The sequence below is a fragment of the Macrobrachium rosenbergii genome, chromosome 23 (assembly GCF_040412425.1).
Source record: "Macrobrachium rosenbergii isolate ZJJX-2024 chromosome 23, ASM4041242v1, whole genome shotgun sequence".
Classification (NCBI taxonomy): Eukaryota; Metazoa; Arthropoda; class Malacostraca; order Decapoda; family Palaemonidae; genus Macrobrachium; species Macrobrachium rosenbergii.
This window is the reverse complement of record NC_089763.1, coordinates 46,454,943-46,468,995: the sequence shown is the minus strand read 5'-3', so window position 1 is coordinate 46,468,995 and position 14,053 is coordinate 46,454,943. Positions and strand designations below refer to the sequence as shown.

Sequence of the window (14,053 nt, the reverse complement as noted above, 5' to 3'; positions counted from 1 at the left end):
AAACTTTATTATAAAAATGTCATTTTTATATATGTAACTTACCCATCGAAAGGAGGAGGGGAATCATGGACAAAATCTTACTTTAAAATCAACAAGATAATTAGTTGTTGCTTACCAGATGACAAAGTTGCTGCAGGTAGATACTGCCTCTGGTGGCGCTCATCTCACCTGTAGCGGCGTGGCAGCATGGCAGGAAGTGCTATACTTAAGTGGGACACTTCGCCGTGGAGTACTCCGATGGCTGACGAAGTATAAGGTTAAGCTTTGCGACGAAGGTGTAAACCGAAGGCCGCCAAAGCATAAATAGTTGCCCCTGCCCTGGGCACAGTACCACAACAACAATAAAAAACAAAATAACAAAGTCACCTATACCATAATTAAACAATGATTAAAAATAAAAACAAGACCACTACCCAACACATAAATAACTAGTGGGCACTGCAGGTACATCGTACCCTCCTAGGCTCCCCAAGAACTCAACACCATTTTCAAGGAGAAGAGGAAAGGAAAGGAAGGGAGACTTCCTACACTTCCTCACCCATCACAATGCCACACAGGTCCTAGGGTACTGCAGGTATCATAAATCGTCTCAACCGACTTGCACTTCCAATGTGTTGCCTCCAGGATGGCTGAGAGCAAAAGATTGTGTTTGAATGCTACCGAAGTGGCCACTGCTCTAGCGTTAAGTCCGTTTCTGCTAATTGAGAGTGTGCCTCAACTGAGATCCCTCAAGAAAAACAAAATGGCGTTCTTCGAAAGGGGTCTAGAAGGGTTTTTAACCGAACACCAGAGATTACTAAACTGGCCTCTAATCTCCTCCGTTCGATGTAAATAATAATGGAGAGCACGAACAGGACACAGCTCTCTCTCTTCTTCTTCCGTGCCTAGGATATCCGATAAACTCGGAATTGAAAATGAACGGGGACAGGGATGTGACAGATTCTCATTTTTAGCTACAAAACCAAGCAAAAGGGAGCACACTGCATTACCTTGCAAAAAACCGATCCTTTTGCTTATAGCTTGTAGCTCACTCTCTTAGCCGTTGCTAAGGCCACCAGAAAGAGAGTTTTCCAAGTCAAATCCCTTAGAGAAGAAGAGCGCATTGGTTCAAATCGAGGATCGGAAAGCCACTAAGGACCACAACAAGATTCCAAGACAAGGAAGCCTCTTTCTTGGACTTGGAGATAATAAAAGACTTAATCAGATTGGACAAGTCTAGGATGTTCAAGATGTCTAGGCCTCTATGACAAAAAACGGAGCTTAACATAGCTCTGTAACCCTTTATAGTAGCGACCGACAACCCTTTCGAGGATTCCAAATAGAAAAGGAAGTCTGCTATTTGAGTGATAGAAGTTTTAGAGGAAGAAACTTTATTTCTTCTGCACCAACTCCTAAAACGTGCCCACTTAGCTTGGTAGATGTTATTGGAGGAAATGCGTTTACATTTGGCGATAGCCTCTTCTGCTGATCTAGAAAAGCCTTTTGCTCTTATGAGTCTGTAGACAGTCGAAATCCTGTTAGGGCCAGAGAGAATAGTCCTTGATGAAACCTCCTGACATGGAGATGTCTGAGCAGACTTGGAATTTCGGGAAGGAGCCTCAGAAAATCTACAAGTAGATTGATCAGGTCTAGGAACCACTCCTTCTGCGGCCAGAAGGGCGCCACGAGTGTCTTTGCATTTTGATGAGAGCAAAACTTCCTTAATACTTCCCGTATCATTCCGAACAGGGGAAAAGCGTAAAGGTCTAGTTGGACCAGTCCAGAATCATTACGTCCGTCGCCCAAGCCAGGGGATCCGTGAACAGGGAACAAAAGAAGAGGAAGGCAGTAATTCCTGGAAGTTGCAAATAGGTCTATGCTCGGTTGACCCCAAAGTTTCCAAGGGCTGGCACAGACTCGAAGATCTAACGTCCACTCTGTGGGTAGAATTTGCTTGTGACGGCTCAGCTCGTCCGCCAGGACACTGCGCTTGCCCTGTATGAACCGGGTGACTAATCATGTCTGGTTCTGATCCGCCCAACATAGCAGATTTCTCGCTACTTTGCAGAGAGAAAAGGAGTGTGTGTTCCTTCCTGATGTCTGATGTACGCCAGGGCCGTGGTATTGTCCGCATGTACCGCTACAATCTTGCTGTGTACCTGCATTGCAAAGTGTTGCAGACCTAGATGTATAGCCTTCAGCTCTCTCACGTTGATGTGTAATCCTTTTTCTTCCGATGACCACTTCCTCGAGACTTCCAGGTTCCCCAGGAGCGCTCCCCAACCTACATCCGACGCGTCGGAAAAGAAGTCTAGGTCGGGGCTCATTGGAGCGAGTGACTTCCCTTTTGAAAGTCTGCCTGTGGACCTCCACCACCGCAGATCCTCCTTTATCTCTGGAGTTATTGGAAAGACATGGCGGTCTTGATGAACTTTCGATCCCAGCACGCCCTTAAATAGAACTGGAGAGGTCTCATGTGAAATCTTCCTAGTCTCACGAATTGTTCTGGAGAAGCAAACGTCTCCAAAAGATTCATCCACTGCGTGGCGAAGCATGAATGAAGTGAGAGGAAGAGGTTTACTTTCCTCAGACAGTCTTCTACTCTCCTGGTTGACGGAAAAGCCCGAAAACTCAGAGAGTCTATCAGAACTCCGAAATAAAGAGTCCTCTGAGTGGGAATCATTTGTGACTTCTCGAAGTTGATTGTTAGTCCTAAATCCCTGTGTCAAGAGAAGAGTTTTCTTCAAATCCTTCATGCATTGTGTCTTCGTGGGCGAACGAATTAGCCAATCGTCTAGGTACAACAAGACACTCACTCCCGCTAAACGTAGCCAACCCACCAAAGGAGCCAACACTTGAGTGAAAACTTGTGGGGCCGTAGAGGGACCGAAGCAAAGTGCTCGAAATTGAAAAATCTGGTCCTCGAAAATGAAACGTAGGTATTTCCTTGAATTCAGATGAATTGGAATATGGAAATAAGCGTCCTGCATGTCCAGGGAAACCATCCAATCCCCCTGATGGATGGACGCCTGATGGATGGACGCCAGAACTGAGTGGATGGTTTCCATGTTGAATTTCGTGTTCTCTACGAAGACGTTCAAGGCACTTACGTCAAGCACCGGTCTCCAACCTCCTGACGCTTTGGGAACTACAAAAAGGCGATTGTAAAATCCTTTCGTGTTTACTTTTCTCACTATTTCTATAGCCTTTTTGTTCAGAAGAGATGACACTTCCCGACAAAGCCAATACTTTCTCTGAGCCAATGGAGTAGGCTGTCAATACAAGGGCGTGTCGGTCAATGGCGGATTCTCCTTGAAGGGGATAGAGTATCCCTCCTTTAAAACTTTTACTACCCACTAATCTGCTCCTCTTCTGCTCCATCTCTCCCAAAAGAGACGAAGCTTGGTCCCTACTAGAGCATGAAGGACTAAATCCTCACTTGCGAGAGGATGATCTTGCTGAAGATTTTTTGATCGCTCGGGGAGCAAATCTAACCAAACCTCGGGTCCTGGGGCGTGCTCTCTGAATTCCTCCACGAAATGTCTTAGGATGCTTGAGCGGAGATGATGGTTTAGTCGAGAATGCAGGTCGATCCTTCTGGCGCTTCGTCGACTGAGTCAACAAATCCTGCGTTGACTTTTGGTGCAGGCTCACTGCAATCTCATTTATGGTGGACTGAGGAAACAAATGCTGTTTGTCCAGAGGAGAAAACAGTAGAGCCAATTTCTGTGAGGCCGTCACACCCTTCAAAGTGAATGAGACCCAGAGTTCACACTTCTTTAAGATGTCCATGGCATACAGTGCAGCTAATTCATGGGAGCCATCTCTAACAGCTTTATCTGCACAAGAAAGAAAATTATCCAGGTCTGTGAGTCCATTGCATAAAAGAGCTGGTTCTTGAATTTTCTTGGCAAGCGCTCCTAAACACCAGTCGAGAAAACTCAACACTTCAAATGCCTTAAAAATACTTTTCAAAAGATGATCCATCTCCTGTGCTGAGAAGAAGGTTTTTGCTGACACTAGAGCCGATCTCCGTACCAAGTCAATGAGCACAGAGAAGTCCCCTTGGGAGGAGGCAGCCACTCCCAGCGAAGGAGCTTCTCCCACTGCGTATGACAAATACCTCATACGTGAGAGGCAAGAGGGAGGAACGCTAAAACAAGCTCTCCCTGGAACCCTCTTCTTGGAAAGCCAGTCCTCCACTAGTTGAAGAACTTTCTTAGAAGATTTGGAGAGAACCATCTTCGGTAGTCAAGACGAATCCACAGACTGAGAGCTCATCAAATAAGACGAACCTGGAGAGGACGGAGAGCTCGGAGAAACAAATTCCGGGAAACGCTGAAGAAGGCACTTGAGGAGAGACACATAGGGCGTCAAAGATGTATCTTGCTCCTCTTCTTCATCCGCCAAAGAGACTGGAGAAGTCATCGCAACTAAATCAAGGGCAGCCTGAGCTGTAGGCTTCTGCAAAAGGTTAAGAATGTTATCCAACTTGTGTTGCAACGGTTCAAGAGAGGGGTCCAACACAGGAGAAGGCTGATCGGAAGTTGCAGGGCGCTTGGAGACTCGAGGGGTTTCAAGCGCTATGGGAAGATCAGCAGCTTCGGGGCGCTGACGAAAGGGAACGTCCGGCCACTTCAAGGCGCCTGAAAGCGTCAGGGCACTTGGCCGCATCAGGGCGCCTGGCTGCAACAGGGCACTTGTCTGCTTCCTGGCACTCAACAGGGCATTCCTTCTATACTAAATGAGCCGAGGGAACAGGGCACTTACTAGAAGACTGATGCTGTCCGCCCAAGAGGAGAATCAGCTAGAACCTTGTTCCTGGCGCAGAGGAGAGGAGAAACGTTCTGGAGTGTCCCACTTGCTGCACGACAGCTGAGGACTAAAAGAAGGCTCCCTCAATCTCTTGCAAGGGAGATGCGGGGACTGATCCTTCCCCGAGAATCGTCTCTTCAGCGGGCAAGATTCGTCAGGAAAACTACGAAGACGGATCTTGCAAGGCGACGACTCCTGTGAACTAGACAAAAGCCGATGAACTTCCGAGACGCCTTTCCAGCGACTGTCTCTAGTCGCAACCTGGGATGCAACAGGTTGGACTGAGGGGACGACTGCTTGTGGGCAGACCCCACTGACCTTCCTTGGGCTACTGGTATGCCTCCTTCCAGGTAGCGGGGAGTATGGCAGGGACCTGCGCCTAGGAGAATCAGCGGGACGAATAGCCGCCTCCTCCACTGACACTTCACCTTTTGCACTATTTTCAAATTTGTCCATCGACACGCGTTGATGCCCCTAACTGGGCCACTGTGCTTAAAACAAGATTTAAGCGTTGCTCAAATTTATTTTCAGGGCTGGCGAAGTGATCGGGTTCGGAAGTGATGGAGCCAGGAGAAGGAGTAGGTGGTTTAGGATAATTAATTGATGCAGGTGGGGAAGGGTTTATAGCTGGACAACTAACAGATATGTCAGCCTTATCTGATCTGGGAGTTGAAGCCTGACTAGCTACTTTTCTGCTAGCTTTGGCGGCTGCTTTCCTCTTCCTATCTCTTTCTAGTTTCACTATATAAGAATTTAAGGCCTTCCATTTCTGTTCCCCCCCATCTCTGCATTCATCACAAGTCAAATCTATTGAACAAACCTGACCTCTGCAACCGGAACAAAGGGCATGAGAATCGTAGGTCACTTTTGTCATCCGTGTATTGCAGCCCTTAGTACAATATCGGAAACTAGAACTACTAGTGTTGGACATTTCCTAACTAGTCAAAAAAGTCAAATGCGTGAAAAGTCAAATAAAAAAAAATGCTGAAACGGCTACAAATACTTCATCAAAGAAGAAAATACAAAGCCAATACGAATTCCAAAACTCTGAACTGCTGTAACAACACCAGGTGTTGACGCTACAAGCGGCAAAAACAAATTGTTGTGTTGGCAGTGTTGTTCCTCTTTCGTAACCCGAAAGTGGGCGGGGCATAGTCACCTATACAAACAAAAGAATCGCTACCGCAAATTCAGAATTCTAACTGCCGTTCGAGTAGAAACTCTTAGCTAACTAATTACTGGGTAAGTTACATATATAAAATAGAAGTGTAACTGAAGCTAAAGAAAAAGAACTGCAAAGTTGGAGAGAAAACAAGGTATATGAGGAGGTAATTGACATTGGACAAAAAGCTATATCTACAAGATGGACAGTAACTGAAAAGGTAAAAGAGGGGGGGAAAGGATACGTAAAGCAAGATTGGCAGCTAGAGGTTTTGAAGATGAAATAGCTGAATGGGAAAAAGACGCTGCTACATGCAATGCCGAAATTTAAAAATTTTGTCTGACAGTAATAAAATTGAAAGACTGGAATTGTTATATGTTAAGATGTAAAAACTGCATATCTACAAGGTGATGAAATACAACGAGAGGTATATTTAAAACCACCTAGTGGAGATGGTTGGAGTGGATTATGGAAATTGAAGAAAACTGCTTACGGGCTCAAGGATGCAGCAAAGGCAGTAAGGTGGTAAAAGTGATGGAGGAGCTTAAAGGCAAGAGAAGTAGATTAGAACCTAATATATTCTTTTGGAGGAAAGACAATAAATTGAATGATATTTTATGTACACATGTAGATGATTTTTGCTATGGAGGAACCGAAGGATTTTTAAAGGAAACAATTGGGAAATTGCAAGGAGGAGAACAAGAAAGTAAAAGTTTTAAATATATAGGAATAATTGTAGAACATAAGGAAAATGTGATTTGTCTTAGTGGCAGTATATAAATTCTATAAGAGAACCAGAAGCTAGGAGATTTACAGGTAACAGAGTATTAGGACAAAGGGAGTTAACAGAATATGGGTCAGTGGTACATACCATGCAAGAAATATCATAAGATGTTAGTGAATTAAGTAAAGCTTTTAAAGAAGGAACAACTCAAGATATGAAAAAGCTGATTAAAATGCTGTAGTGCGAAAAACTAAGAGCATAATGGGAGAAGTGATAATAAGTGAGTTAAAAGAAGAAAAGATTTATTGGGAAGCCTATGCAGATGCTTCATTTGGGAATACTGAAGATGGTCATACACAATTGGGTTATGTGATATCTTTGACAGATGGTAAGAGAAGTCCATAAGGTGGAAATCCAGAAAATCCAGAAGAGTAGCAAAGTCCACCATTGAAGCAGAAGCTCTGAGTGTGGGGGAGGCCACAAAGGATTGATCTATTTCAGACATTTGTGGGAAGAGATAGGAGGAGGGAGAAAATTAGAAGCATTGGTTAAAACTGATGGTAAAACCCTAATGACTGCAATAAAATCAAGTACTGGAGTAAGTAGTAAGAGATTAAAAACTGATATTGAAGCAATAAGAGAAATAGAATCTGGAGAAATAAAGGTGGTGAGATGGATAAAAGGAATGCATCAAATAGCTGATGTATTGACTAAAGCTGGAGTTTCAGGGAAATATTAGAAATTATGTAGAGGGTAAAGAATTGGAGAATAATGGAGATCAGAGGGGATGAGGATAAGAAGAGGTTGGAGGGGAGGGAGAAAGATTTAAGTGTGATTATATGCTAGTTTTAGAAGTTTAATCATTATTGTTTTATTTTTATTTTCTGCATTAGTGAAATGGTAAGGGCATTTTGAAATGTATAAAAATCACTTTTAATCTTCTAGGATGTTTTTACAGCAAAACATGCTTTATGTTTAAAAGTATCAGTTTGTGTTGTGACATCATAGGAGGTGACGTCATAGGACGACAAATGGCGGGAGGGAGAAAATGTAAACAAATGCAGGCAGGAGTGTTGAAAAGACTGTGGTGCAGTAGAGAGAGCTCTCTGATGGTTAGGTTGTCAATTTTGGGTTGTATGTCTGTTTTGTGGTTTTTTGTAGTGTAAGCTGGAATATAAAAGAACAACGTGAACAGGTGGGTGGATTGCATAATTGTGGCATTTTTGGACGGGTTAGGCTAGCAAAACTTTCAACAAGAACAATCACTAGTCACCCAAGTGTCTTTAAAAGTCTTAGGAGTCAACAGTATTAATTCAAAATTTTAAAAATACTCAGTGGTATTGGTTGATTTACCATAACTTTACAATTCAAAACCATTTCTACTTCTGTCTTGTATGATGATCAATATTAATGAAGGCAAACTTCCAATATTCAAAGAAAAGGCAATAGTTTCTTTTGTAATTAGATATTTTGTAGGATCAACAGCGTCAAAACGGTCAGTTAGTTTTGGGTATGCACTGGTAAGTTACAATGTTTGATGAAGTGCTTATGGAAACTGACTCCCCTTCTCAGATAAGTGGAGAAGATTCTTCTCCTTCTTAGAAATTAACTAGGAGTGGCTGTCATTGGATGACTACAGAAGAAAAGAAAGAAAAAAAAAAAAATTGCAGTATTTGTGCTAGAAAGTTAATTTTCTAATTAAATGGAATTTGCCCTTCCTCTTAGTTTGGGCATTACATTTCTATTTCATTTCAGATTTAGTTAGTATTTTTCATGCAGCATTTTGTTTTGGTTGATTAGTTGGGGCCATAAATAATATTTTACAGCTCATCATACTTACAAGCTAAGATGCCTTAGGGCAAAAGCCTAGGCTGGCAAAAGGCCAGCTTAATCTTAACCATAAAACCAATACCCAAACTGCACATATGCATTTCAATGTCCTTGTTGAAAAGTTTTGCTTATCTATTAGTGCCTCACCAAATCTAAATGATCATATGAACTTCCAGCATAGCATGAAGATTTTTTCAGCAAAATTATTTATCCAGTCACTTACCCTTGCACAATACCTCCAGAGAACCCTGCATGGTTGCAGTATGCCTCTTCAATATGTTGGAACATGAATGGATGGTTGCAGAGTTTTCTGAGCTGCATAATAGTGTTCATGAGGGCCTTGGTGTTGCTCTTTTGTCCCTTCTTATCTTCAGCACAGAGCATAACACCCCGCGACTGCATTGAACGGTAGAGTACATGCTGAAGCCCGGACATCTCACATTTTATGATGTATTCAACCTGGAAATAAGGTTACTGAGCCGTATTCTTCACAATTCCCTCACCCATTATCTTTACCACTTATTCCCATTTTACCATTCACTCTTTTACAAATGATTTCTTCAGTGATAACTCTACTCTTTTCTTCTGTCCTCAGACCTTATAATTTATAAACTTTTGCTTTGATTTAATTTTTGCCTAATAAATTATCATTTTTTTGCTTCTTTTGTCCTCTCATCTTTATTTACAATTTTTCTTCCCTTGCATGCTTAGCTTTAGAATATAGGCTAATATTAGTTAAAAGCTAGAAAGTGACACTTATGAAGGCTATATTTATTTTTATCTAAAATGCCATTTTTATAACAAAATATAAAGTTTTATATATACTTACCAAGTAATTACATTGCTATTAGTTCCCACTTTTTGCGGCAGCTTAAGTTTAAAAAATTTCGCGGTAGGGCTCATATTGTTTTGGTGTAAGTTCGGGGTATGACTGTATCTTGGTCCAATGGGGCGAAGAGTAGTTGATTTCTGAGGAGTGATTCCTCCAGTGACATTTCTGAGGAATGGCTCCTCTAGTGACAAACAAACACCCCAGCTCTCTCTTCTTCAGTATGCCTAAGGCAAAGAGAGTAGCCAATTCTTGCGATCCATCACGAACTGCCTTGTCCGCACAGGATAAAACGCCTAGCCAGTCTGAAGTAATATTGTCTGGTAGAGCTGTACAATCCTCAATCTTCTTTGTCAAAGCTCCCACTGTCCAATCAAGGAAGCAGAATATTTCAAACACTTGTGAATAAGTCTTTCACTAAATGATCCAACTCTGCTGACGAAAAACCTATCTCGGCCACAGGACGAGATCGAAGAAGAAGCCAAGTCCTTTTGTTCTTGAACTGTAGTCGAAGGCTTCTTTAAAAGGCTCAAGACGTTATCGAGACGACGATGAATCGGTTCCAGAGAGGAGTCTTGCGCCACCGGAACGTTGACACTCGTCAAAACTGGCTGCGCTGGACGATCAGTAGCAGTGAGATGTTAAACGATTGTCAGGATGTGGCGCCAAACAAGGTGGTGAGTGCGGCAACTGAGTTCGGTGAGATTTCACAGGAGGCGTATGATGATCTGGTCTCAAACGATGGTCAGAACGCTTGGCTCAGACAGCATGCTCACCTCCATTCAGGTGTTCAAAATCGACTGGGCGTCTGACTGCTATGGAACGTTCGAAACGCATGGTAGTACCACCAACTGGCCACTCGACGCCAGCTGACTGCCTGGCGCCAAACAGTGGTTGGAGCGCTTGGCTCGAACAGTGCACTCACCTCCACTTGGGCACTCATAATCCACAGCACCAATGAACATCACTGGCGTCCAAGTGCTATAGAACACTCAAAACGCACTGTAGTACCACCAACTGGCCGCTTGACAAGCGATCGCCTGCATGGGACGATCCGGTGCCAAATGGTGGTTGGAGAGCTTGGCTCGGAAAGCAAGCTCACCTCCTCTCGAGCGCTCATAATCCACTGCATCAACATACGTCACTGGGCATTCAACTGCTATCGAATATTCGAAACGTATGGCAGTACCACCAACTGGCCTCTTGACGCCCACCGAACGCCTGGTGTCAGACGTGCAATCAGGCATAACACTGCCTCCCCTCACTGGGCGCTCGGCTGACGGTGAACGCAACCCCACCGGGCGCTCAGCTGATACTGGCCAATCGAAACTCTTCTTAAACAAGGGTTGCGGTACAAGCAACTAGGAAGACATCGGGATGTCTTCCTGGTCCCAGGAGCTGCAAGGAGGTTCAGAAATCTGTCCTAGATCTTTGGAACGCTTACAAGTATGCAGAGGATTGTGCCTGGGATCTGCTGACTTTTACAACGGTTTGACTGCGCCTCCTGCCCTTGTCAGAATCAGGGTCCCTAACTGATAAGCCTGGCACATATACTCGTAAGCCTTTTCAATGGCTGTCCATCAAAAACTGTGGACAGCAGGATCAACTGAAGAATAACTTGCTGGATTCCCATGGACCGACAGTAAGCCCCTTCCCAGGTTTAGGGGAGTCTGACAGGGACCGAGTTTAGGTGATCCGCAAGACGCCTTCTCCAGTGGCTGTCTGTTGATACCTGGAACTGTCAACAGGCTCGACTAAGGTGCAACAACCCGTGGGCAAACACCACCGACCTCCATTGGACATTCGGTTTGCCTCCTCCCAGGTTTAGGGGAGTTTGACAGGGACCTAGGTCTACGAGCGTCGGAGGGATGAGTAGCCACTTCCTCCACCGACACGACACTTGCACAGACACTTTTTGCACTCAACTCATTTACCAAGATCTTAACAGAAGCGGCCAATTGGGTTACGGTATCTCCCATAACACTAAACTTCTTATCTACTCGGGCTTCAAGGCTGGGCAAGGCACTGGGCTCGGAAGGTAGGGAGCCAGGTAAAGGAGTTACAGGTAAGAGGTAAAGGACTTGGAATAGGGAAAAAGGCTGTCATAGGAGTCGAAAGGACAGACACCTCCGGAGAATGCTGCAACCTAACCTCGGTTTTAGCAACCGCCTTTCTCTCTCTCTGTCTCTTTGAAGTCTCACTAAATGAGAATTTAAAGTCTTCCATTTCCCCTAATCCCACTCCTTACACTCATCACAGTTAATGTCAGGAGAACAATTTTGCCCTCTACAAGAGATGCAGATGGTATGAGTGTCATACTTAGCAGATGTCAGTCTTGTCTTGCAGCCCTTGCTGCAATACCCAATACTATAAGCACTTGAGTCTGACATATCCAGTCACAATTAACGAAAAAAGCTGATCACCGCTACCAAACACTACAACGTAGTTCGCCAAATTCGGCGATGTCCGTAAACAACCGATGAAAACAAATCAAAACAAAAGCTACCCAGCAACCAATGTTCAGTCGTAAGCAGCAGGAATGAATTAAATACCTGAGCCAGCTGTACCTATTCTTCCCCGAGAGTGGGCGGGGTCTTTTACCTACACCAAAACAATATGAGTGCTAAGGTGGAATTTTCAAAGTTAAGCTGCCGCAGAAAGTAGGAACTAATAGCAATGTAATTACTTGGTAAGTTACTTATATAAAATTGGTTTTTTATAGCATCTTATGATTAAAAATATCTAAAACTCATGTTTAAATCACTCACAATATATTATACTGATAATAATTTATAATTTATGAAAATCTAATACTGCAATAGGAAATTACATCTTGAAAACATTGTAATTTAACCATAAAGAAAACCTAGATGTAAAGCTACAGAAAAACACTGATATGAGAGGAAATCAAAACCAAACCCCACTTTTTTCGTTATGGTATGCTACAAATTTACTGAAAAAAAAAAATTATAAAAACAGTATTTTTCACAATAACATTGTCCTAGAGTATTTAACTGTGGTCCATCAAACAACTTCACATAAAAAAAACCTATACTACCTACCTTCTCAGGTAGCTGAGCTTCTACCTCTTTCTTCAACCTTCGAAGCAAGAATGGTCGCAATACTTTGTGCAAACGACGGATAATCAAAATGGTTTCTTCTTCATTCAGCTCCACCTACAACAAAAAAACACAATTCCTTTGAAATTAAATTTCTTAAAATTGCAGCTTTAAAACTTTAAAAATTTTAAATTAAGGTATTTATTGCTTCTGTACCTTCCTTAGACACATACCATGCTTTTGAATCTTAGGCACATACTACATGTTTTTTCAATATATAGTACTGTAATCTACTTAGATATTTCTAATTCACATTGTTTTCAGTTAGATGTCAAAACTTTGGCAATAGGTATGGGAAAGTAAGGCACCTGTCGGAGACCAGCAGTCACAATGTATCTTTGCCCTCTTGAGTGTATTAAGAAGTTTAATACCAAACTGACAAGAGCTGGGCTACCTGGCCTAATTTATATGGTTATTACCTGTGAAAATCACCACCATGGTAAATGTAAAGCGATATTCAAATAAGCTGCAACAAAGCAATAAAGTAGTACCAAACTGCTACAATACTAACATCCAAACAATAATCAACAGTTAAAAATGTTAAACAATCCTTGATTTTATCGTTGCCCTGAAGCAAACTCACCTTTTCTCCTGTTGTGGCAAATGGAGCATTGAACCACTGCTCAAAAGTGGAACAGGACTTGAATATGGATGGGAGCAGGAAATTGAGAAGAGCCCACAATTCTGGTAGTTTATTTTGTAGAGGTGTACCAGTTAAGAGGAGACGATGTGGCGCATTGTAGAAAGTGTTCAGGGTCTATCAAAGAAATAAAATTATCAAGTCTATTAAAGAAATAAAATTATCAAAAGGTTAGCAGATACAGCAGTACTATGCTATAACAAGAGTTGATAACAGGACAGAACATAAATTCACCAAATATTACACACACATACACAAGCAATTCACATAAGAACATGTCTGTGACTTATATATGCTCTTATCTGACTGCTCCCCTTTACTATCCTGAGTGTACTCATGATCCACGACCATGTACCAATACTTTTTTTTACAATAGCAAGAATAAGCGTTCATCACCCTAAAATATCCCTGCTTGTTTCTATTAACCAAATTTTACTCGCTCTTTGATGCATTTCCACTCTCTATCCTTCTCCCATTAGTGGGCGTTTAGTGTGCATTTTTCTCAATACTGGCCCTGTGTCTTGTTCATTTTTATGAGTGCTTCAAGTGTCTATTATATCGAGCAACTGCCAAAATACATTCTTATTTTTACCATTTCATTATCATCCACAATCAAGATAAAAGACAAAAAAAACTACTAATGACAATTACAAAAACCTAATGAATTCAGATGAAAATAACAGCAAATATCTGTCTTCAGCTTCAGAGAAATGTTCAAAAGTTACAGCAATGGCATGGAAAGACAAAACAGGCTTGTCACTATTATCAGCCATTTACAATGCAGATATGGTGGAAAATGACAAACAAGGAATTATCATAAAGAAAGCCAATGCTATCAAGGACTTAAACTATACATTGGGTGGTATTCTCCATTTTTTAATGAATTAAAAATACTGTACATTTAAGGTTTTACTTCAACAAAAATGCTAAATCTCTCTCCCTCTATGAAGTTGAA

General features: G+C 42.3%; 1 protein-coding gene across 25 annotated transcripts in view; it reads right to left on the bottom strand.

The window, feature by feature from the left end:
- Window positions 1-14,053, bottom strand: part of brm (ATP-dependent helicase brm) — a 134,207-nt gene that overhangs the window by 56,340 nt on the left and 63,814 nt on the right. For all 25 annotated transcript variants that reach the window (XM_067125907.1, XM_067125894.1, XM_067125912.1 and 22 more), the window contains exons 12-14: window positions 13,042-13,215; window positions 12,402-12,515; window positions 8,734-8,969 (exon numbers count right to left, since the gene is read on the bottom strand). In XM_067125907.1, the coding sequence (XP_066982008.1) occupies window positions 8,734-8,969; window positions 12,402-12,515; window positions 13,042-13,215 (524 nt within the window). The remainder of the gene's footprint in view (window positions 1-8,733; window positions 8,970-12,401; window positions 12,516-13,041; window positions 13,216-14,053) is intronic.